Below are 25,989 nucleotides of genomic sequence, written 5' to 3'. Positions count from 1 at the left end.
CTGTGAGAAATGTCAGTACCATTAAGGTCAATTAAAGCAACTTTCTGATTGCACAAGCTTGAAGGAGAAGTTGCCTGTGGTAAGACTAGCCTTTATCTTGGGGAAAAAGAGTCATTCTGCAAATGTGTAGCGTCATTTCCTTAAACTGCTTTTAATCTAGCTGCGCTTCTGTTCCTCGTTTTTATACTTACCCAGAAACACAGCTCTGGACTCCTTCCTTTGACTCCTCTTTCTCCTTCTGTAGGCACCATGCAAAGAGTTGAGAGAGCTTTTTAGTCACCATGTATAAATGCAAAATAGTATTAATCAGTGAGGTAGAGGACCTAATAAGTTAGTCCTCTTTTTGCAGACATTTTCAGACACAGACAGAAAATGGAAATACCATTGGTTTTCTTTTCTCAATTCAATATGTGTGAATCAAAAGAAAAAATGTTTTTCAAGTTAGTTCATGGTTCAGGAAAAGAAGAAACAAGCAAAGAGGCCAAAATCAGGTAAAATTATTAATGCTTAAATCGGTTTTGCACATGTAAAAGTATGATTGATTAATATTTGCTTGTACTTAGAGCTATTTGGTTGAACACATACTGAATCAACTGTTACAAATGAGGTGGTAACTTATGTTTTAGAAATAAGCGTTAAGTCTAATGTGGTTTCATTTTTAAATCATAGCAATTTTAGCTGTAGAGAAGAATTAGAATAATTTTTATTTAACAGTAATCTCAAATACTCTGTCATTGTTAAGAGAAATATACTTGATACATGCTGTTCTAACTGCTACATCAACATAAAACTTATATGGGACTCACAAGTGTGTGTAGGTTGTAACTATGAATAGGCAGTTGGGTATTTACTGAGTCCAAATTTATTTGGAAGGCAAAAGAAGTAGTTTTCTGTCATCTGAATTGCTTTCAATATGCTTTAACCTTTTATAGAGCTAAGGAGAAAAGAAATCGGCTAAGCCTTCTTGTGCAGAAAGCTGACTTACATGGAGAGACCATCCCTAATAGATCTTGTCCCTTGGCCAAAGAAACAAGGTGAAAAACTTCTCCTACTTCTGGTAAAATTTTACTGATTTTGCAATTAATAATTAAAGAAAGAAGAATCTGGATTTCTGTTGATTTGGAAATTACACAGTAATTTAAAGAAACTAAGACTATTTCTAAAATTAAAGAGCATTAATAGTATAAATCAAATAAATACATTAACATTTTAAAATATTCTTGTATTCAAATACATGTCAATTATAAACAATATTACGCTCTAAAAATTGTTGAAATGGTAATTTGTTTCATACTGCAAGAATGTCATAGGTAAAGAGCTATTCACCTTTTCTCCTCAGGAGTTATTAAAATGTTCTGTGTATTATACCCAGTAATATACAAATAAATGTTGCTTAGTAATTTCTAAAGACTTTTCTAAGAAAATTAAAATATATTTATGCATTAGTACAATAAAACTTATTAAAATATGAAGAAAGTTAATTCAAGATTCAAGAAAACATTTCACTGTGAAGATTATCCGCACCTCTAAAGTATTTCATATATTGAAAATGTCATCTATGACTCTTGCCATTGAAACTTCATTAAACTTCCTGTGTTAAAAAAATATTGCAGTATACTGTGGTGAAAGCATCAAGGAAATCACACATGAAAGTAGTTTAGAGCTGGGTGTGGTGGCACACACCTTTAATCCCAGCACTCGGGAGGCGGAGGTAGGAGGGTCGTCATGAGTTTGAGGCCACCCTGAGACTACATGGTGAATTCCAGGTCAGTCTGAGCTAGAGAGAGACCCTATGTTGAAAAAAAAAAAAATAGTTTGACTGAAAGAGACTGACAAGTGCTATTTGCTGAATTTAAATGAAAAATAATTCATCAAATCCTTTTTTAAAAATTTTTGTGCTTTCTACATTTTAAATTAAAAACAAAAGTATTTGTACACACTTGAAAAAATCTGTAATGTTTCTTTGACACTTAATTCAGCAGGGAAAATCTGAACTAAAATTGGACAATGTTTTTGAAATTTCGAATGTAAACCCAATTTTAATTATACAAAAAAAAAAGGAGGACTGGGAAGAATGAACAGTTGGTAAAGGCATTTGCTTATAGGGCTTGCAGGCCTGGGTTCAGCTCCCCAGTCACCCATGTCCTGACAGATAGGCATTTATTTGCAGCAGCAAGAACACCCTGATGAGCGCATACAGGCACAAACAACAACACACCACACACACACACACACACACACACAGAGGAAGGAAATAATTTCAAAAACTCCCAAAACTCAGATATACCCTGTGAAATGTAACTGAAAAGAGCAGTATGATAGCATATGTTCAAACAGATTCCAAAAAGACTTTCTGCACACTCCATTATGAAACATTTTGTTTCTTGAACAGAATCTCCCCTGATGAAGCAGTGAAATGGGGCGAATCGTTTGACAAACTACTTTCCCATAGAGGTCAGTGATGTCTTCACCAACACTTCATTCCTTAATGGAAGATTAAGCAAGGAATGCATGTTACTATACAAAACAAGCTGTCATAAAATTTTTACATGATCAGTAATTTGCAATATTCTAAGTTTAAGTTAACAGGGATAACTAAGTATATAAAGAGAAAACCAACTAAAAATATTTTCTTATCTTTTTGTTTATTCAGCATTATGTATCATTAATGGAATGTTAACTATTCCTTTACACTATACTTAGTAAATTCATTTTTTTTTAATTTCCAGACACTTGGAAGTATTGTCAGATCAGTAGTTAATGAATTATCCATGTAAATTTATTACTAACTGAAAAAAAACTGGAAGTAGGTCTTTCAGTGGACATTCAGAAAACATTTATGTCTGTAGCATTTTAGAAAAATATTACAAATTCTTCACTCTTTGCTACCAATTAATTGTCTATTTTTTATGATACATAGTGGGGTGGGGAAAAATAATTTGCATGCCAGGGCCTCCAACCACTACAATAAAACTCCGGATATGTGCACCATCTTGCACACGTGTGCAGCCTTGCATGCTTGTGTCACCTTGGCTTAAGTGGGACTTGGAGAGTTGAACATGGGTCCGTAGGCATTTCAAGCAAGTTCCTTAACCACTGAGCCGTCACTCCAGCCCTGATTATCTTTTTTTTTTTTAAGTTTTGTTGAAAAGTTGAGGGCTAGATCTGTATTAAACTTGTGCATAGCATATTCAATGGGGAATAAAGTAAAAAAATGTTTCTACTTGATTCTATGTGTCAGGAACAAAACCTCTTTTTTTTCTTAATTCAGTCTATTGTTTATTTCAATATCAAACAAAACAATCTGTACTGAACAGTGGTTGGAAAAACAGAGGGTTGACTTTTCTTTGCTGAAGTGCTGAACAAGACATGACTTTATCATGACCAGGCATTTTCAAGGAATAGCCTTCCCTAACACTCTACATTTATCCTGTTTCTTACTTTATTCCATCCTTTCTGAACTCTTCTACAAACAACACGTTAAGTTCTGTGTATAGTAGAATCTAAGGAATTTCATGCCCTAGTGTAGCTGCTTAAGTGATGCCTATAACTGGGAGAGCAAGAAGGGAATATTTGTAATTCCCCCTCTACCTCTATTTCCATTTAATGAAAAGCAAACTTCATAAATCTGCCCACTTATTCTAAAATGATATAAAATAATTTCCTTCTATTTCATCCATATTGCTAAAAATGATAGTTTTACATCTATTTGTGGCTGTATAATATTCCACTATATTTTTTTGCTGTTTATTTTATCCATTTGTCATGAGTCTACATCTTGAGCATTGTGAACAGGGTCATCTTCATTATCCTGCTACTTAACTTCAAGTGGATATTTCTTCTGAATATGTTACAGTAAGCTGTATAAATTTTCTTTCATAATTCATGTTTACGTAATTTGTTTCTCTGTTAAATTTTTTATCCAACATTTCTGTACATACTGCTGTTTAGTCTCTGTCAATGAGAGAAATGAAAAGGTGGACTTTTTTTGTCTTGTTTTATTTTGAGGTAGGGTCCCATTCTATCCCAGATTGACCTAGAATTGACTATGTAGCCTCAGGCTGGCTTCAACTCACAGTAATCCTCCTACCTCTGCCTCCTGATTGCTGGAATTAAAGATGTGCGTCACCATGCCCTACATGGAATTTTTTTCTTTCTTACAATTAAATGATAGTATTCTATAAGAACTGAAATGATAGTTTTCTTGTAAGTGAACTCTGAAACACAGCATGTACCCTGAAAAATATTAAGTGATCACAAACTAAAAGTAGATTTGTTTTTAGGAATAAAGCTATTCCAAAGTGTCTTTGAGATTTGAGTTCTTGTTTTCTGCAACATAAATGGTTCTATAATCTTAATTAAGCTCCATAATCACTGTGAATCTGAGATAATGATTTTTGTTCTAAAAGAAACTATAGCTAGGATTAAGTGACATGATGAATAATAAACCAATCAATGCAGGACATGACATGACACACATGTCAATGACACCTGCTATAATGAAAAATAATAACTGGCCAATTTAAAAACTCATTTTCTGCCTCCAATTTGTGATAAGCTGGACAACTGAATGTTAGAAGGTTAGAATTTCAATTGAAAGTATTGTTTGAACTGAATTTATAACTCTAATTTAATAAATTTTTATATAACAATTTTGTTATATTCTCATTATCAAAAGTGAAAAATACTTAGCAAGATAATTAGTCCCATAAAAGTTCCTCACCTGACATTCTGTAATTTCTTCCTTACAAGTAGCCAATATCAAAGAGACAAAATTGAATATGGCACTGTCTTTTCTTTAATGGTGGAAATATTAAAGAGGTGCAAACTATCAGCAAATTAATAAAAGGAGATAATATGAATTTTAAACAAAAACATCACTACTGCCTCACTCAGACATTAATAACATCTCTTTGGTCAGGGTTCTAAGTAATTATATTGAATTCACACAAAAAATGCTACTAGGATTATTTTCCCAATTCAATAATTTTTTCACTTTAATGATAATTGTACCATTAAATTATAAAACTACTACAATAATCATATAAACTGGTTTTGGTTACAAAGTTAAAATGAGTTCATCCCTACCAACTTGACTCTGTGGGGAAAATGAATATCTAAATATATAGACACACACACATAACATTTTAAGAGAATTATCCTATATAAATATATATGCACATATACACATATCCATTTCAAGAGAGACCTTGATCTGTAAAATTTCTTATAATTTCCATTTGGTTAAATGGGTTAGTTTCTCAGTTTCCATATAACCAAATAATTGAGCTCTTACTGATATGAAAACTCCAAACCAAGTCTTTATTCATGTTTGTTTAGCAAAGAATTGAAAAGGTTAGACATGAAGAGTGAATTATTTCAGTTTATGAAGGCATATAACAGGATAGTAGCAAAAATGTATTTGAGAAAGGATGCAAAAGGAAAGAAATAAAGCTGAGTAGCTGGGAGTGGTCCTGAGCAGGTTGCTATGTGGTAGATTTAGGCAACTTTATACCTCAAGAATTTAAATCAACAGACCCTTTGTTGAGACGTGTTGCATTGCATTCTTAGGTGAAGAGAAGAGATCTTGACTGGTTGGTGGGTGCACAGGAAAAGTGCACAGGCTCACAAAGAGCCCACCAGCCTGGGGAGTGGTAGAAATGTAGGTTTGGAGAAAATCTGGAAAAGCTATTCAAAGTCAAGAGTAAAAGGTCAAGGACAGGAAAGTGGCTATAGGTTATTATTTTCTAGTCTGACCTGATAGGTTAGCAACTCTGTCCTTGGGCCTCTATCCCTGACTGACTGCCTATGTAAAAGCTATCTTCCTGTTTCAATATTATTATCAGTGTAAATTCAAAGTCAAGAGTAAAAGGTCAAGGACAGGAAAGTGGCTATAGGTTATTATTTTCTAGTCTGACCTGATAAGTTAGCAACTCTGTCCTTGGGCCTCTATCCCTGACTGACTGCCTATGTAAAAGCTATCTTCCTGCTTCAATATTATTATCAGTGTAAGTAAAATCAAGTACACTTAGTCAAATGGAGCATTAAATCATAAATCAAACGAAAAATTTGAATGTGTACTTGGCAAAATCAGCACTTATTAAAATCAAGAGTAGAATGTGAGGAATGAGATCCCATGGAAGATGACTTATGCCAAGTGTTAGGACATGAATCACAGTTCACTAGCTGGACAAAGAGTGAATGAAACATCCATGTTTACCCCCATTTAGGTGCACATATGTAAACATTACAAACTCAGGGTCACGTATGGGGAAGAACATATGGTTTTGAAATTTCATAGTTTGGGTCAACTTGATTAATAAAGTTTTATCATAGATGTTTAAATTTAAAACTATAAATATTTTAATAATTTATAAACGCTATTGAGTAAAACAAAATGTGTGAATGTATCAAAAGCAATATCAAACTATATCTTCCATTCATGATCATTAATTTCAAAAATAGCTTATATCAAAGTTCTCATTGATTGTGAAGTCAATGTTATCACTTTGAAAATTTGAAATAATGCAGGTAAAATGTTATGTGTTTATTAGTCACACATATGTGTTTATTGTATATATGCATTCACATGCTTCTGTGTGAGGCATCTTTGAGAGAAAAATGAAGCTGAATAAAATATAACTAAAATATTAAACAAATATTTTTTTCAAATGTTACAAACTTTGTGATATAAGATTTAGTGAATACTAATAAGATTGAACAGATATTTGCAAGAATACAGAAGGCAGGATAAAAAACGTTTATTTTAGAGAATAGAAAAATATAAAATAAATTAGAAAAATAAGATATTATGATTTAAACTGAAAAATAGGGTGGAAAATATCAAGCTTGGAGGCACCCTTTAGGAGATTTTGTGTTTTAAGAAGATAACTCCAATGGATACTAAGGTAGGATCCTATGAATGGACTACTTACAAGACTCCTTCACATTTGAAATGTACCCCCAGAGTAAATTGAATGGTAGTAAATTGAATGAGCTTACTGAAGATGTAGCTGTGGGGTAAGGTGAAGAATAAACAATGAAGCAAAGGACTTATCCAACAATTCCTGGATTTCATTTTTGTTATGAGAAAATGCTTCCTCTTTCAGATAAGAAGTAGTAGAAATGAAAGGATATGTGGAAGGTAACAGGTTACTATTTGAGGTTTAGTGGATGGTAAGCCTTACCAGAAGGCGACAGGGTTTTATAGATGCATTACTTGGATATGAAAATGTTTCTGACACAGAGATAGATATGTTCCAACCATCTTATGAAGCTGATAATTGATGACTTGAAAGAGTATTATTTCACTTGAAGGGACCTGTCAACTGAGAAAATCTTGAACTTCTCCACAGCTGTTTGTTTGCTGTATGTTGCCGTGTCTAGTCATCGCAAATAGTTACAGTGTTTTACAGCCTTTCGTTAGTGACTCTTATTTGGACACTTTTATACTTTGAATTATGGGTCTAATAAGCACATTACTGAGAACAATTCCTAATAAGTAGGAATAGGACTAGAAAATATAAGTCATTCTATTCATTGTTTTTAAAATCTCCATTGATACTGTGGAAAAATGCATGCAGACTACTTCCTTTGAATGACAGCTGCAAGAAAATGCATTCTTCACTTTCAGGGAAGGAAAGGAATACTTCTTATATTTTTCATCCTGTGACTTCTTATGTTATGCTTTTCAATTTTAAGTTTTATTAGTTTTCTGTCAGATTAGATGTTACAGAGTTCTGCAATGCAAACTTGTAATCAAGTTGACCCACAGCAGCAGTTTGTAATCTAATGAATAAAAATTTTAAAAATCCAGTCTAAATTACAATTGATCATGAAAATAAATAATTATTTTAAAAGAAACCACACGTGTAAAGGCCAGCCAAAACTACGAAGAGGAACACTTCAAGGTAGAACTTAAACTGTCGTGCTGTGCTTGGGCTTCCAACTTCACAGAGTTTCTTGACGTTTGATTTCATCTGGTTTTTTGGCATCTGAAACACCCTGGCAGATGCCAGAGTTTTAATTTAGAAACATACATCGTGAGCACTTCATATTTTTGTGACACGTCCAGCCAGCTTCTTTCCACGGGAATTCTAATCCCAGGTTCTGTCAAGCATTTCTGGCAGCCACATTTACCTCTGCTACTGTATGAATGTTTCAGAATCTTGTTGCCACTCAGAGAGATCTGCTTCATCTGAGACCTGACTTAGTACAGCCATCCAGAGGAAGAGAAGCAGGAAGTGAGGAGTATGCTAGCATAGTCTTGTAGGTATTAACAGTGCATATTGCTTTTACATTTTTTAAAGTAAATTGAATTTTAAGTCAATGTAATCCTTTCTCATTGTTTCTTCACTCATTTGGTTTTTCAAGGTAAGGTCTCACTCTAGCCAAGGCTGACCTGAAATTCACTATGGAATCTCAGGGTGGCTTTGAGCTCATGGTGATCCTCCTACCTCTGCCTCCCGAGTACTGGGATTAAAGGCATGTGCCACCATGCCTGGCCTTCAATCATTTCTTGTGTTAATATTTGTTTATCCTTTTTATATTTCCACCAGCAAAATTCCTTCACCTTGGTTAACATGTCATGAGCTCTCAGCACTCAGCCTTTTTGCTGATAGCTACACCCAATTTTGAATGCCTGTGTCAGTGCAGGAGTAAGCACAAGGTCACAAAGCGCTTTTGTACACTATTCCAGAGAACAGCAGCTGGCAGTCCACAGTCCTGCTTTCTCAACCACTGAAGGACCCTTTGTGAAATAACGTTTATGTTAGGTTCTAGAACATTTCTGTTACAATTCCTCGTAATCTGACTTTCCCCTATTGTTCTGGACATAGTAAGAGACTCTTCAATGGCTCTTCATTCACGTTTGGTACTCAAAGCCCATTTTACCTACTATTTTCATATAATTCAGCAGTACAGCCTGTGCTATCTTCATGTTGGTTTAGGAGTTAAAGTCATATGATGATAAATAAGTAGGCCTAGGTTCAGTCCCCTGTGCTATCCTTTGTCATTAATAAGATTTGAAGAAAATTAATTCTTTGAACATCAACATCATCTTTTAAAGTAAATAACATTATAACAATAGAAGGTATATAACAATGTGTCAAATTCTTAGCCAATACTCAAAACTTCTCAGTATCATAATTAACATTTAGCATTTGTGTACATAACACAGTACTGAGGCTTATACTAAGCAATTTATCAATAATTAAACAGAATTTTTGTTATCAGAAAACAAAACTTTAGCTATGTAGTCGAAAAACAATTTATTTGAGGTATCATTAAAAATATTTGACTAAAATTGACATATTAATATGAAAAGTAGTGATTATATTCTGAAATGATGACAATTATTTCTTAATTTGTTTTAGGAATGGTTTATTATTTAAAGTATTCAATATATGTTCATATTTAACATTTAAACAGAATAAATTGAAATAAAAAAGTGTTCCTCTTCACTGAGGTCAACATAACTGTGTTCATACACCTAATAAACAATCATGTAATTTAACTAGATGTGACCTGAACAGATCATTCTCTTGTAATATAGAAGTCATTTTGTTTTACCAACTTTTCTTCCATTTCTATTTAAATAATAACAGAAGAACAGTAAAAACAATCTAAAAATCCTTTTTTTAATACAGAAAGGGAAGTCACAAGACTTGTATCACAAATAGAATAACCTCCAGTAATGTGCTTTTTAATATCAGCATAGGGTGAATTTTCATATGACTATTTTGGTTTTTTTAATTAGGATTATCTAAAAATATTCTCATAATCTTTCCTGGACTTGCCACCAATTATTTTCTAATATCTAGCCAGGAAAATCTCTATGAAAATTGAGTTTATTATAATGACTCTATAAAGTATGTCAACACACTGACCTATCATAACAAAAAAGAATTCTACCAGACAATATCAAGGTACTGTAAGTTCTGAAAGTAGTTATTAGAGACAAATGAAGACAACATAATTTTTTAAGAATGAAGTCTAATAAACATATATCCTGATTTTAGAGGAAATTACAAACATTTTAGTTATCTGAAAGAGAAATGATCTCCCAGTCACAGCAAATATTCATCAGTGTGAAAGTCTTACAGGAGAGTTTCTTGCTTGTTTGTTTGTTCCTTTTCAGTTCCAATCAGAGGTTTAGATAACTGCCTAAGTTTAGTACAAGCCATTTCATTCACAGGCTGTCACTTTCATCAAGCCCTGCCCCACCTTTCACTTTCCACTTCAATTGAAAGGTTGAAAGGCATAATTTGTCTGTATTCTCATTTCTTTTTAAGATGATTATATAAGAAAATATAGAAGAAACAAAGAAAATGTAAAACCAAAGACTAGGTTATAAACTAACTTTCTAGTTCCCTAAATAATAAAGAATTTTTTCCCACTACTGTCAATCAGTAGCCAAAACTTGGATATTCAGACCATTTCTGGAAATTATCAGCCTCAGACAGACTGGTTAGTCACTTGAGGTCTTTAAGGTATATAGCAGTTGGGTCTTTGCAGACCAAAGGAATACACTATGGTACAATAGTAATGATCCCAACTTCGTTTTTACACTGAGACACAGGTGTGGAAAGGAAGTTTGTGGAGAAAATTCTAATATGAACACATTAAAAAACAAGGATACCTGTGTGTGCCTGTGTGCTAATATGCCACACAATCTCTTGTAATGATATAAGATAGAAGGCAGATTTGATGGGAAATTTGAGGGTCTTCACCTCATAACTTTCACAATGCATTAAGGTAACAAAGACAAGCACAGAACAGTTTCCATGTTGCTCAGCAGCATCGTGGGACCATAGGCAGAAAGGATTCAACTTCTTCTTGAGGGTTTGGTAAAGATTTTCCAAAGAAGATGGCCACATTTGAACTGGAATGAACAGTGTGGGTTGGAGTTAAGAAATGAAGCTGATGAAATTGGTGGAGGAAGGTGTGAAATATGTACCTCATGCACGGAGCTTTGAGGATCTCTCTGTGATCATATTCCTGGAACTATTAATCCTAGGGTAGACTCTGGCAACCCTAATAAACTAAGCTCAGCCTCCCATCTTCAATAGGCCAGTAAGGGGAATGGTGTAAAGAAGAGAAAAGTGATTTACTTAATGTGGGCACATTGGGAAGAGGAATGAATAAAGAGATCTAGTGAATGCTTTTGGTTCTGACATGAGGCTTAGGTTTAATAGGAGACAACAGTTCTGCCTAACTACACAGTCGTGGTCAAGATGGGCTCCTTCCCACCATCATTGTCTCAGCTCCAGTCTCTCCAGACAGATAATCAAGCAAATTGTTAGAACTTTTTAGAACCTTTTCCTGAGAGATATGTTGCTTCTTTGTATGGCACCAAACTTTTCCTTCTCCCAGCATAAGATTCCAAGAGAAAATGCAAATTTAGTGGGATCCAGTGTACTAGAAGTATTATAATAGAAGAGAGTAACATAAGTGTTTCTCCTCTTAGAATACCCTTTGCTCCTGTCAAGATAGTTACAAAAAGAGGTAAGAATGTAAAAAATAAATTAAGATGAGATGACAGGCATTACTGAAAATTTCTAAACAATAAAGAATCATGCAAAAGTTTATGGTAAAAACATATTACTAAGTACTCTCTAGATAATGAACTGAAGAGTGAATGAAAAGCAAGGTGGCATCATAAGTGTCATTGAGGAGATTACCAAAGTAATACATGAGAGAGGATATGGTCTGAATAAAGTTGTTACTGATTTCATAAAAATAACGACATGTAGAGTATGTGAAAACTGTAAAATTCACAACAAATTATGGACTGTGTGTAAGAACAGTGGGAAAGATGGCAGAATTACGGATAAGCACCACTAATTTTCTAGGTTAAAAGTTTGTGTGGATGGCATAATAGAATGAAAAGCATGCATACCTTATTACTTGAGCTGTTTCAAAACATTCAATGGAAATATTTATTACTTGCTGGTTCATATAAGGATGGATGTCAGGAAAGAGCTGGAGGTGCATTCTGAGAATCCTTGGAGCATCTTTTAATTTGTGTTAAAGTGATTTCCCAGAAAAAAGAATTTAAGGGAAGAATGAGAATAGATAAACTGAGAATTCTGAGAAGCTGCAGAGAGAGATGTTACAAGAAACTTAAGGCTGTAGATTCCATGGAAGAGAATTATACACTAATCTTTACTATAGCCCCTGTTGTAGAAAGTAGAAATAATGTGTACTGACAAAATTATGTTCAAAAAATACAATGTTAAGTCCATGTGGCAAAAAAATCTAAGTAGAGTGTTAAACATAAACTGTATTTTAGCATGTTAGTCAATAAGGAGGAGAAGATAAAGAGACAAAATGTGTAAAACTTAAAGAGTTTATATATTTGTAAAGAATAAGATATTTAAGTAGAGGCTTAGTAGATGACTCAGCAGCTCAGGTGCTTGCCTGCAAAACCTAATGACCCAGGTTCAATTCCCCAGTACCCACATAAAGCCAAATGCACAAAGTGGAACATGCATCTGGATTCATTTGCAGTGCCACTATGCCATGATGTGCCCATTCTGTTTCTCTTTCTCTCTCTCTCTCTTTCTAGCTTGAAAATAAATACTTTAAATATATATTTAAGTAGATCAAGAAATATTTGAAGTCAAAATAAGACTTTAATTTTGATAAGTTCTTATGTGATTTAAATATTTTAATGATATCAAAATTTCACTCAGAGAAGTTTCAATATTTCTGAGGTTGTTTCTCATTTTCTCTGTAGGAGTGGTTATAATATACCTCATAGGTAATAGGAAAAATGAATTTAACAAAAATATATTAACAGATATGGAACTAACAGGAGAGAATACTAGAAGAATGTGAAGTTCTGGGTACTCCAGTGCCCAGTGATGGTGAATTAAACATGTTAAAACAGCATAGACAACAACACAGAGAAGTGGCCACTCAGTGTCTATATAAAGATATGATGTCCTAAAATCTTAGAAATTTCAGTATTTAAAGATGAGTGGTCAGTGTTATCACATCCTTCCAAGTGTCCAGATGTGTTGCCTGAGAATTTCCTATATAACAATTCATCTGTGACAGCAGAAATATAAATAGGCAAGGGAGAGAATAACTAGGAAGTGAGACAAAAATCTAAAGAAAGATTGCAAAAAAAAATATTTTAATGCTAACTCAAATGTGATTTCCTCTGAAGAAGTTTTCAGAAAGCCCATAGAAGAACTTTTCCTTCACTAAAAGCTTCTTGAATGAAATGAGCACATAACCAAGCAGTGTCACTCTTTGGTAGTTATATTAGAGAAATAAAGGCATGTTTATATGAAAAACTATACTTATGTGTTTACTAAGCTTTAATTGCAATGAAAAAGACAACAGTAAGAGCAACAACAAAAATAGAAACATTCTATCTGTTCCTCACAGCATAACTGTTAAAAAATAAAAATGGTGATTTGTCCATCTCATGCAGTACAATGCACTAATGAAATAAAGAGACACAAACTAAAGATACCAAAATTATCATCCAAAGAACAACCCTGTATGAAAAAATATATCCCAAATAACATATAACTCATGATCTCATTTATATCCCATTCCTGGACTGGTAAAATTATAGCACTATAGGATAGGTAGAATGTAGTAAGTCAGATATTGGAGGAATGTATGGCCATAAAGGGAAATCTGAGGTGTTCTCATAATGTTCTATATCTTGATTATGTCACTTAATGTCATTATCATTGTTGTGCTATTTCAGTATAGTTTTTGAAGTTATTATATTGGTGGGAACTGAAAAAGGATATATAAATCTCTCTTGATTATTTTTTAATACAAGTAATCTTAATTTACAAATTACCATTATCTAGACAAAAGTAAAATGTAAAAACTAGTTGAATGAACTACTAGTTTAAAAAAAAATTCCTACAGTTGAATCAGAAGAGTGTTAAGTTTTCAGTTACATAAACTATATGTGGTTGAGCTTTAAATAACTGAAAATCACCAAGACTATTATAATCACTACCATCTCCAAAATCATTTATAGAGTAGTGAATATGTGTCAGCTACTTTTGTAAGTAATTTCAATATTTTAACAAATTTAATTCTACTGATTAGCAATCTCAGGTAGCGTGGTGGTTTGATTCAGGTGTCCCCTATAAATTTAGGTGTTCTGAATGTTAGGTTCCCTGCTGATGGAGATTTGGGAATTAACAACTCCTGGAAGACGTGCATTGTTGCTTATGAGTGTTATAGCCAGTTTCTCCTTGCTAGTGTTTGGCACAATCTCCTGTTGCTATGGTCCACCTTATGTTGGCCAGGGGGTGAGGTCTACCCTCTGCTCATGTCATTGTTTTCTCTGCCATCATGGAGCTTCCCCTCCAGCCTGTAAGCCAAAATAAACCTCTTTTTCCCCACAAGCTATTCTTGATCAGGTGATTTCTACCAGCAGTGTTAACCTAACTGCAACAGTAAAGTGGTTAATGAGGAGTGGGATTGCTGCTAGACACCTGACTGTGTGGCTTTGGCCTTTTGGAGCTGATTTTCAAGAGGAATCTGGAAGGATTTGAGACTTTGGCCTAAGAGATGCCTTGCTGTGCTGTAAGTACAGCTTGTTGGACTATTCTGGTCAGAGTGTGAAAGACCTGAATGCAGTAAAACTATAGACTATGGGGTTTGGCTTATGAGGGTGACAAAGAGCTTTGATTAGACTGCATTAGCTTGCTCTTATGGCTGTGTCCTGAGAAGTTGTGCAGGGTTGGTTTGTGTAGCAGTGAACTGGTGTGAGTAGAGGGATATGGCACAGAAAGAAAAATCTTTAGGTGAACTGCTGCCCATCCAGCTGCAATTGAGAGACTACAACCTTTGAGATTGGGCCAGATGACCTGCACTGGAGACACAAGAAGAATGTAGACTCTTTTGAAGGTATCTGAGTGCTCAGTCTGCTTTATTCCCCCCCTGAATTAAATAGGCACACTATCTGGTATTGTGTAGTATAAGAAATGCAGGAAAAAGAGGGTCATTGGGTTTGCAACATGTTTTTTTTTTTTTTGTTTTGTTTTGTTTTGATTTGGAAATGGCCATGGGCAGTGTGAAGCAGGTTTGGAGACCCCGGTGGGCCATGAGGATAAACTGTGCATTGCAGTGGAGACCCACTGGAGTTTCTGGGACCACGAGATGGCTGTCGGGGAGACCAGCTGGCCCCAGATGAAGTTTTCCAGGTGTGTGAGTAGCCTAGCTGGAGGGGTGGAATTGGAACCCAGAGACTTGTTGTTGGTTAGAAATATTGGACTTGGAGACTTGTCACTGACTAGAGTTGTTGGACTTGGAACTACAAAGTTTAATGTTTGCCCTGTTTAAATCTCATATTGGTTGAATATTTCTTTGCCATGCCCAATGCCCACTTTCATAGTGTGACTGTTTATTTTATGCCATTATGGGTTTTAGGGGGATTTTTCAGTATTATGGCTCAATTAAAAGATCTTGGACTATGGGGATATATAAACATCAATGGAATTGATAAAAAACTATGGAGATTTTGAAAGCTGGGCTGAATGCATTGCATTTTACATCATGTATGGATATCAATTTAAGGGTGGCAGGGATGGAATGCAGTGATTTGATTCAGGTGTCCCCTATAAACTTAGGTGTTCTGAATACTAGGTTCCCAGCTGATGGAGATTTGGGAATTAATGCCTCCTGAAGGTGGTGTATTATTGGGGGCAGGGCTATGGGTTTTATGGCCAGTTTCCCCTTGCTAGTGTTTGGCACACTCTCCTATTGCTATGGTCCACCTTATGATGACTAGGGGGTGATGTCCACCCTCTACTCATGTCATTTTCCCTGCCATAATGGAGCTTCCCCTCCAGCCTGTAAGCCAAGACAAACCTCTGTTTATACCACAAGCTGCTCTTGGTCAGGTGACTTCTACCAGCAGGGCAAACCTGACTGCAACTGTGAAGTGGTACCGAGGAGTGGGATTGTTGTCCTTTTGGGGGAAGGTGGAAGGATTTAAAACCTTGGCCTAAGAGATGCCTTGCTGTGCTCTAAGTACTTCTTGATGGACTATTCTGGTCAGAGTTCAAAGACATGAATGCAGTAAGAACTATGGACTGTGAGGTTTGGTTTATGATGGTGAGAAAGAGCTTTGCTTGGAATAGGCTAGGAGGAGTTTGTGTGAGAGCTTGCTGTTATGCCCATGTCCTGAGAACTTGTACAGGATTGCTTTGTGTAGAAACAGATTGCTTTGTGTGAGCAGAGGGATACATATGGGACCAAAGAGTTGCTCAAATTAAACAGAATCAAGGTTACATAAACATGATTGCAAGTCCAGATTATTTCTAACAATGTGATACCTCTCTCCAACATTTATGGGGATCAGGACAAGAGTACAAAGGCAGGCTCATACTATATGTCTTAATACCTAAGAGTTATAGGTCAAACTACTTTTCTAAATACTATATTTTACCATAGTTGAGCATATTTTTTTTTTGCTTGTGTGCATTTGTGTATCTAATTTTGTATCATGTGTGTATGTGTGGATATGTGTGTGTGTGTGTGTGTGTATATGTTTGTGTTGTGGTGTACATATGTGTATGTATCCTTACACTCTTGAAGAGGTATGGGTAAGAGAAACAAATTAAGTGTGCAGAGGGGGTCCCTCTTTTTCTCTGGCCTAAATATTTTTCTCTGTATAACAGCCTTATTTTCACAGGAATGATGATTTCCTTTCAACTCCTTAAATAGTTGATTTATATGAGTTTTTTTTCCATATACCATGTTAATGTAAGAGGCTGTGCTATACTAGATGCATATCTTAGCTTCACTGTTAATATTTATAATTACATTTTACTATCATGTAATATATACTCCCAACATGGATACTATGGAGTTAACAATCTACTACAATATTTTTCCCCCTCTGGTAGATGGGCTGGATGCTTTTACAAGATTTCTTAAAACTGAGTTCAGTGAAGAAAACATTGAATTTTGGATAGCCTGTGAGGATTTCAAGAAAAGCAAGGAACCACAACAAATTGCCCTTAAAGCCAAAACCATATATGAGAAGTTTATCCAGAATGATGCACCACAGGAGGTATAGTAGATGTTTATATCTGCTTAGAAAAATTTTCAGAGAATCTGTCTTCATAAAATTGGCACATCAATTTATTTTATCAGGGAGTTGGAATTCATTAAAACATAATTGTTTATATACATATAAGCTTCTGTGTGTAGACAGAATACATTGTAAAATCACAATGGGTAAAAAATGTAAAGTCACAACTCATAGTTTCATCTAGACTGAGTGGATACAATTGCAACATATAGATTCCGGCAGCAATCTAAATTAACCATCATAACACAGCAATCTACTGCTAGAAAGAAAATATTTTCTATAACTAATGAAGACAAGATAAATCTATGCTTATTATATGCCATTATAACAGTATACTATGGACCTATACAAAGGTGTGGAGATTTCTTTGCCCCAAAAAGTTATTTCACTGGTTCAAGGTAGCCTAACATTAATGTTCATAGTAGCAAAATTACACAAGCTTATTTAGCAATGGTTCACATAAAAATGTCTTTGCTTGGACTGTACACTAAATATGAGGTATTTCTATAATGTAATTGCTAAAGTGACTGTTAAACTAGCAAATACTATTTGCATCATCAAATATTAAACAAGGTAGCTGGGCATGGTGGTGCACACCTTTAATCCCAGCACTTGGGAGGCAGAGGTAGGAGGATCACTGAGAGTTTGAGGCTACCCTGAGACTACATAGTTAATTCCAGGTCCATCTGGACCAGAGTGAGACCCTACCTCAAAAAACCAATATATATATATGTATGTATATATATATATTATGCATAATATATATATTCAATATATATGTATATGTATATATATGTGTGTATATACATACATATATGATATACATACATATATATGATATACATATATATGATATACATATATATGATATATGATATACATACATACATATATATATAGTATACATATATATATATAGTTTCAGAGATTTAAGCCCACAGCCATTTGGCCTTATCACTATGTAATGACCCACATGCATGGTGGGGGAAGCTGATCATTGACTGATATCTACAAGGGACAAAGAAAGACAGAAGAAAGGGACAGCATCTCAACATGCATTTCTGTATCATGACTTCAAAAACAGAACTTCCTTTCATTAGACCCATATCCTGAATGTTGAAGCACCTCCCAGTAGTGCCACGGGGTGGCAACCAAGCCATAGCGTGTGAACATTCTGGGAACATTTCAGGTCCAAGCTGCAGCACAATCTACAAAGTAGTGTCCTCCATGTGACATTGCTCCACAGGAAAGGATGGTTATTAAGAAAGGCAGTTAGGGGCTGGAGAGATGGCTTAACGGTTAAGTGCTTGCCTGTGAAGCCTAAGGACCCCGGTTCAAGGCTCGGTTCCCCAGGTCCCACGTTAGCCAGATGCACAAGGGGGCGCACGCATCTGGAGTTCGTTTGCAGAGGCTGGAAGCCCTGGCGTGCCCATTCTCTCTCTCTCCCTCTATCTGTCTTTCTCTCTGTGTCTGTTGCTCTCAAATAAAAAAATAATAATAATAATAATAATAAAAAAGAAAGGCAGTTAGGTGTATGGTACTACTCAGGTGAGGAGAAACAAGGCCTTTCCTAATACACACCTTCACTTGATTCAAATGTATCAGCAGTGACATAGACACCATTAAAAGATTGTGTGTCTTTCAGACACATCCATACATTAGCACATATTTGCTGGTAGGAGGAATAATATAATGCAATGAAGAATAGGTTAAATAAAAACCCACCTTGAAATCACAACTTGTTTTCCATCAGTCCAGTAATTCAACTACTATGAAGTGAAGTTCTCCATGGTGACAATTAATGAGGTAACATAATGATCTCTGTTATTTACCATTTTAGTAGTTCATTATGCTAGATTAGGGTGAGAAGGATAAGGAATGGACAGTGAGAAGCACAAGAATTCATCACCTAAGGAGGAAACACACATAAGGTTGTAAGCGGACTGTGATCATTTCCACATTGTATCAGTACTGAACTGTTCTCAAAGACATTGTCTGAAATAAGGCGAATATAATCACACTCCTTTCCCTGCTTACCCAGGTGAACCTTGATTTTCACACAAAAGAAGTTATTAGTGGGAGCATCTCACAGCCCACCCTCCACAGTTTTGATGCAGCACAAAGCAGAGTGTACCAGCTTATGGAACAAGATAGCTATAAGCGTTTCCTGAAATCTGAAATCTATTTACACTTGCTGGAAGGAAGACCTCAGAGACCAACAAATCTTCGGAGACGATCACGCTCATTTACCTACAATGAATTCCAGGATGTAAAATCAGACGTTTCCATTTGGTTATGAGAAAATGTGGTTTTTGTCCATTTAAATAGCACTCAGGAGGCAGAGGTAGGAGGATGGAGGATTGCCAAGTGTTCGAGGCCACCCTGAGACTACATAGCGAATTCTAGGTCAGCCTGGACTAGAGTGAGACCCTACCTTGAAAAACCAAAAAAGAAAAAAAAAAGTAATTGGATACATCTGCTTCTAAAATATGTCTTCTTTGTATTAAAAATTATTATAGATTTTAAAATACACTATGTGAAAGGATTTAAAATGCAAATCAAAACTTTTATGTTAAAATCTACCAAGATATTTCATGAAACATTAAATTTGTTACCATTCCTTTCAGACTCAAAATCTTCATTTCTTCATTAAAAGACACTCAAGGAATATTTACAGTGTTGTATAAACTTGTTGAGTCCATAAAATTTAAACTTTTGCAATATTGTCAGTTTGACAAAATATCTAGTTGGACTCTTTCCATAATGATGAAATGGAGGGAGCAGAAATGACCCATTTCTTATAATGAAAGTAGTTGAATATTTGTTTGTAGGTTCTTAATTCTGACTAAAGAACAAGTCTATCACTTCGAGTTTTAAGCTAGCCACATTAACTTTTATGGATATATATTTATTTCTATAGAACTTCTAGGTGAATACAAACCCAGATAGGTTATTGAGACTGGGATCCACAGTTAGGTTCATTTCAACAGGATGGACTTTTCCAGTTACAGCAATCATTTCTTCTAGACACAATAACATAATATCATTGACACATTTCTATATTGTGACTAGGAAAATACCTTTTTGAAATGATTTTTTTTCTTGAAACATCATTCAATCAGTGGCCTTAATGATGATTACAAAATGCTTTTCAAAGACGAATTACACCTACTATTTTAACTTCTAGAGTTAGGTCAAAATGTAAAAAGGAGAGGGGGTGGAAAAAATTCTACAGCCTTGGCAAATTAGAATTTACATTATTCAGTGGATCATGATAAAACTACACCAGGACTTCTCTATCAAGTCCAGATCTAAGTTCAAAGAATTTTCAATGTCTGAAGGAAATAACAGAGTGTACATCAGTCACTCTTTTATTGCTGTGATTAAATATCTGACAAGAAGCAATCTAAGGAAGGTAAGGTTTTATTCTGGATTACAATCATGAAGGGACATATCCCATCATGCTGGGGAAGGGCGACAGCAAGAGCAGAAAGCCAGGTGGTCACATTGAAAGCAGTCAAGAAGCAGAAATAGAACAGGAAGTGGAACCAGGCTATAAAACCTCAATGCCTTCCCCACAGTGACCCACTTCCACTTCCTTCAGCAAGATCCCATCTCCTAAAAGTTCCACAACCTTCCTAAATAGCACCACCTGCTGGGCAACAGGAGTTTAAACACATGAGTCTTGCAACATCTTACATTCAAACATTAACATGGAAATATAAAAACTTGACATAAACAAACAAAAAAAGTTGGACAAGCAAAAGGAGCAGGGAAAAATGCAGCAGTCCAGCTCATAGACTGAAAGAGTTCAAGTGAATACTGAGAAGTGTAGACCTGGGCTCGGAGCTGCATAAACTCATTTCTAAGAGCGCTTGACCTCTACAGTTGTTTGAAGACAAGAACCTAGGATTTCTAGTGCTGGAGTGAGGCAAATAAATATGATTAATAAAAAGAAACTCCCAACTAAAATGATAATGGTGTATTGGTTAGAACAGACAATAGTTTTATAGAAATCAGAAATGATGAAAGGGAAGATGCCACAGAAAATTTACTTTTGGACTAGTGAAATGAATGATATGAGAATGGATTTATAATATTATCAGGTAAATCTAATTGGGTTTAATTATGCAATACTTGGTTTTTAAATCCCATAAGCAAAAGTCAATGCTGAGGTTGCTAATTTTTTAAATACATATTTTTATACTTTTATTTATTTAAGAGAGAGTGAAAGAGAAGGAAGAAGATGGAGAGAAAGAGAGCCAGAGGGAGGAAGAGAATGCAAATATCAGGGTGAGGCTGTTAATTTTGCACATAATAGAGAAGCTCAGTGATTGCTGACTCAAATGAAATCAAAAGAAGCTGTTTGAAGAAGGCAGTGCAGCAAAGAAAGATTTTAGAATCAGGCATATTCTTACTTAAATTTCAGGTGTGACATATTTCAATTGTATAATAATGGCAACTTGCTTCATTATGGAAAACTTCATTGTTTAAACTGAAATATTGAAATAAAACCTCTTCATTATTCTTAGGATGATTATGTATAAAATGTTTGTAAATTGCCAAGTAGAGAATAACTGTCTTCAGTGTATAGATTATATTATGGACATTGTTTTATATATTCTAATATCACATTTTAATCATGATATTAAATTTTCTTATCATGTCTATCTTAGGAAACAAACTGCTCTTTGTGAATATCTTTGTAAATAAAATATAACGATTGCTATTACTTTCATAAAAACATTTATGATTTTATACTTTATATAGAAATGATATAGCTAAAATATGAAAATATTATAAACTTAAAGCATTTTTATTTTAGATAAATAAAAACATTGTGATATCAAAAGTTTCCACATTACTATTTATGAAGGATTTGGGGGTATAGGATTGGTACCCCTAGCTTATGAACCTCAATTTTGGGCCCTGTCATATTTTTAACAAAGACTTAATAAAAATGGACTACAGAATGATAAATTATGAGTTAATCAGTTTATTTATTGATTTAAGGGAAAGTGAGGTTTAGGAAAAAGTTTAGAGCAGAGTCACAAGCACCTGGAAGATAAGAAACATGTTTGCGTGAAATACACAGCATAGCTTGTGAGATTCATTTAAGAGAAATTGAGAATTTTAGGGAAATACTGGAGAAGAGCAACAAGCACATGGAAAAAGGAATCTAGGAGCTTGTGTAGGGACATGTAGAAGAAACACACACTTGTGTGGAAGGCATAGCATCTATCTTTAGCTTCCCATAGAAAAATGTTAAAAGAGCAAATGGTGGTGGCTTAAGGAAGAATAGAAAAGAAAGTGTCAAAGTAGAGACCAAGAAGTTCAAATGGGAAATGAGTAGAAAATAGAGTTTTACCCATGGTAGCCATAAGATTAGAGAAATTACAAAGATAGCAGGCCCAGAGTTTAGAGGAGATATCCCTGTGGTAGATCTAGAATGAAAGGAAAATACACACATAGTGGATTCAGAGATCAGAGCAAAATCAAGTATAAATTCAACAGTGTCTAACTATCAATATGATCTTAATCAGTATTAGTTGCCAAATACAGAAACAGTAGAAGAACAAAAGCATCTTAATATTGGTATAGATATGTACACACATTAAAAGATAAGACAGAAACACTCATAACAATTACAGTCCTCTTTTTCTGTAACTGGTCATGTGGCCTCAGTTGGTATTTGAACAGCCTTCTTCTACTACCCATTCTGTATTTCCTCCACCTTCAGCAAGCAACTCAGCAGGTCTTGGTTCATTACCTGGAGGGGTGACCCATACCTTCATTCCTGAAGGATCTGGGACATTTATCACGCTTTCTTTATTGGGTTGTTGCAATCAGCCATTGACCTTGATAACAGGGCATGGTAATATCAAGAGACACCCAAAAAGATCTCCTGCACTCTGGGCATACTCTTCCTTACCTCCATTGTGGAGGAGCAGTCCAATTTCCCCCTGAAAGGCTGGATCAATCACCCCTGCTATCACTGTAACTCCTTTCCCAGCCTGTTCATTCAAGGTCATCAGGATCCCAAGGTGGGATCTCTCTCTCAAATAAATAAATAAAATATATTTTTTAAATCCAGAAACTCTGAAATTACTAGAGGTAAAAGAGAAAACACTTCAAGACATAGGAATATTTAAATACTTTGTAAACAGGAATCTAGTCACCTAAGAAGCACAGTCAACAATCTGAAATGTGACCTTGTGAAATTAAATAGCTTTTGATAGCAAAAGAAATGGTTAATTAAGTGAAGAGAGAGCCTACAGAATGAAAGAAAATCAATTCCAGCAATACAACAGACAAAGAATTAAAATCTGAACCAAAAGTTCTCAAAAGAAATACAAATGGCTAAAAATATATTTAAAAGTGTTTAACATGGTTAGCCAAGAGGGAAATGCAAATTAAAACTGCTTTGATATCCCATCTTCCTTGTCAGAATGGCTTTCATCAAGAAAATAAATAATAATAATAAATAATAAACACCAGCCAGGTTGTGAGGAAAGTAGGACCCTTATTGTACTCCCTTATTGGGAGTACAATAAATGGAAGCACCCTCTTGGTAATCTAGGTAGTGGTTTCTGTAAAAGCTGAATATTGATCTAGCATATAACCCTGGAAGACCACTCCTGGACATATATTCAAATGAGTCTTCACCCTGCTACTGAGATTCTTGTTCCTCAGTTTTTGTTGTTGTTGTTGTTTGGTTGGTTGGGTTTTGTTGTTGTTGTTTTGTTTCAGTGAGTTTCACAATAGCAAGAGAATGCAATCAGCCTAGATGCCTATCAGTGGAGGAAAGGACAATGAAAATGTGATACACATATGCAATGGAATTCTATTCATCAATAAGGAAATAAATGCTATAATGTTGATAAAACTAGAAAATAATGTATTGTGTGAAGTAACAGGTACAGAAAGACAAACACTGTGTGGTCTCTGTAATGGACATCCTAGATTTTTCACATATGTATGTAATAGAAGGAATGAGAGCCTGTAGCTGCTAGGGAACTAAACTGAGGCCAGAAAAGGAGGGAATAATGACACTTCAAGGAAAAAGTGTAGGGAAGGTACCAGATGGTAAGTAATATTAAAGGCAAAAGAGAAGTAGTAGGGATGGGACAGTGAAAGCAGGGAAGGGGATCAGGGAGATGAGGGTGAGGAGAAGATAAGTAAAGTTAACCAAATTGAGTGTTTGTAGTAATTGAAAAAAAAAGGTAGACAAAAAGCACATTTTTCTAAATACTAAAAATACTTAACTGTTTACTTTTGCAATGCAACCCTGTTAGATAAAGGCAATTGTTGGTTGTAATGAGTTGATTGATAAATTATTACTTGCTGTTACAGCTTGTTGAAAACGGACCCTGGGAACAGGATAAATGACCCCTGCCATCAATATAGATCTGGGTAATGCTATCTTGTTTTCACAATGTGTTATAGTATATTATTTTTGTTACTGGATGAAGCCCTGACTCTACATTCAGTTGTGTCCTGCTTGAAATAAGCAATCTTTAGAGATAGGCATGGTCATGCACACAGGTAATTCAGCACCTGAGAGGTCCACTCAAGAGAACAGTGAGTTTGAAGATAGCTTGAGCTGTTTAGAGAGACACTGACTCAAACAGAAAAGAAACAAGTTTTAAAAAGAGAAATGAAGTAAAAGAACAAAAGAAGATACAACAATTAAGTATTCCACTCTCAGAAAGACGAATGCTGCATATTATCTCTAGCATGTAGATCCTAGTGTGGGATTGTTTGATTTGTTTATGAGTTGCAGTACTGATAAGCATTAGTAGTACTGTTCAGGAAGCTAAAATGAGGAGATTGGGAGAAAGGAAAGGAGTGAGGGATTAGAGGAAGGGATAGTCGACGGGCAAGTGGAAGAATAGAATACAGGCGGTAGAAGGGTCTGGAGGCATAGAGGAATGTGAGGGAACAGGTAGAACAACAGTTAAACTGAAAATATTTCATGGAATAGTTCCATAAACATTGCTCACATCATGATGATGTGCTTTATTAATCCCTTTAATTAGTAACTCTGAAAAATATATTTATGTTTTATCTACAGGAAATAATGTAGCATGGAGGCACTGGAAGGAAATAATTAATATATAAATGCTAAAATTTAAATGTTAAGAGACAGTGATAGATAAGTTTTGACAAAAAACATAAATGAAACCTGAAACTAAGAAATAAATCTACTGGAAAACCATGATTTATTCCACAAATGTGCATGAGTTTGTAATTCTTGTAAATTTAAATACTGTGAAAACTATATTACAAAATAAATTCTTTAATAATATATATAAGAATCTTTTGGTTTGATACTATTTCTTGTCTTAGTCTGTACATTGTCAGTTTCATATTTTTTCAGGTGGATATTTTCTAAGAATTCATAAGTAAAATAAGGTTTAAGTTGTTAGCCACCCACATAGGTAATTTGATTTTCAAAAGACTAAAAATTCAAAATGCATAATCATTCTTTAGTGTATAAGATAGAATGAATTTTCACCAACTTGTATGTGATAATATTGTATTGCCATTTTCTCTCCACTGGAAAAAAATCTACTAGACAAATGTTTAGAGTGATGAAATATGACAAAATTTATACTTTCATATAGATTTTTATTGGAAACTGAAAACTGAGATTGAGATGGGTGACACACTGATAATAGTAATTGTCAAACAATAAGAAATAATTGCTGAGCCTTAAAAGTAATGTGAAATGAACAATTATTTTGATCCCCAATAATAAAATATTATTGATTATATATTTAATTTTAACAACTATCACTGTCCTACAGAAGAAAAAATAACCTACTTTCTTAAGAACTGAAATATTGAAAAACATAGGAGTAACTTGGATAGGGTGTTCCATTTTTGTTTAAATTGCTGAGTTA

At 34.7% G+C, this 25,989-nt stretch overlaps 1 protein-coding gene across 1 annotated transcript; it reads left to right on the top strand.

The window, feature by feature from the left end:
- Nucleotides 1-244: 244 nt before the first annotated feature.
- Rgs18 (regulator of G protein signaling 18) lies at nt 245-19,532 on the top strand. The gene is made up of 5 exons (XM_004659509.2): nt 245-491; nt 933-1,034; nt 2,393-2,454; nt 16,896-17,062; nt 19,125-19,532. The coding sequence occupies exons 1-5, from the start codon at nt 373-375 to the stop codon at nt 19,380-19,382; spliced, it is 708 nt and encodes a 235-aa protein (XP_004659566.1). The 5' UTR covers nt 245-372; the 3' UTR covers nt 19,383-19,532.
- Nucleotides 19,533-25,989: the final 6,457 nt, after the last annotated feature.

This window comes from Jaculus jaculus, chromosome 1 (genome assembly GCF_020740685.1).
Source record: "Jaculus jaculus isolate mJacJac1 chromosome 1, mJacJac1.mat.Y.cur, whole genome shotgun sequence".
NCBI classification, from domain to species: Eukaryota; Metazoa; Chordata; class Mammalia; order Rodentia; family Dipodidae; genus Jaculus; species Jaculus jaculus.
Note: the sequence above shows the minus strand (reverse complement) of the source record. Positions and strands in the feature narration are given on the sequence as shown.

Coding starts and splice junctions, on each gene's coding strand:
- Rgs18 (XM_004659509.2), top strand. CDS start 373: ATGGAAATACCATTGGTTTTCTTTTCTCAATTCAATATGTGTGAATCA. Junction 492..932: donor AGCAAAGAGGCCAAAATCAG/GTAAAATTATTA, acceptor AACCTTTTATAG/AGCTAAGGAGAAAAGAAATC. Junction 1,035..2,392: donor CCCTTGGCCAAAGAAACAAG/GTGAAAAACTTC, acceptor TTTCTTGAACAG/AATCTCCCCTGATGAAGCAG.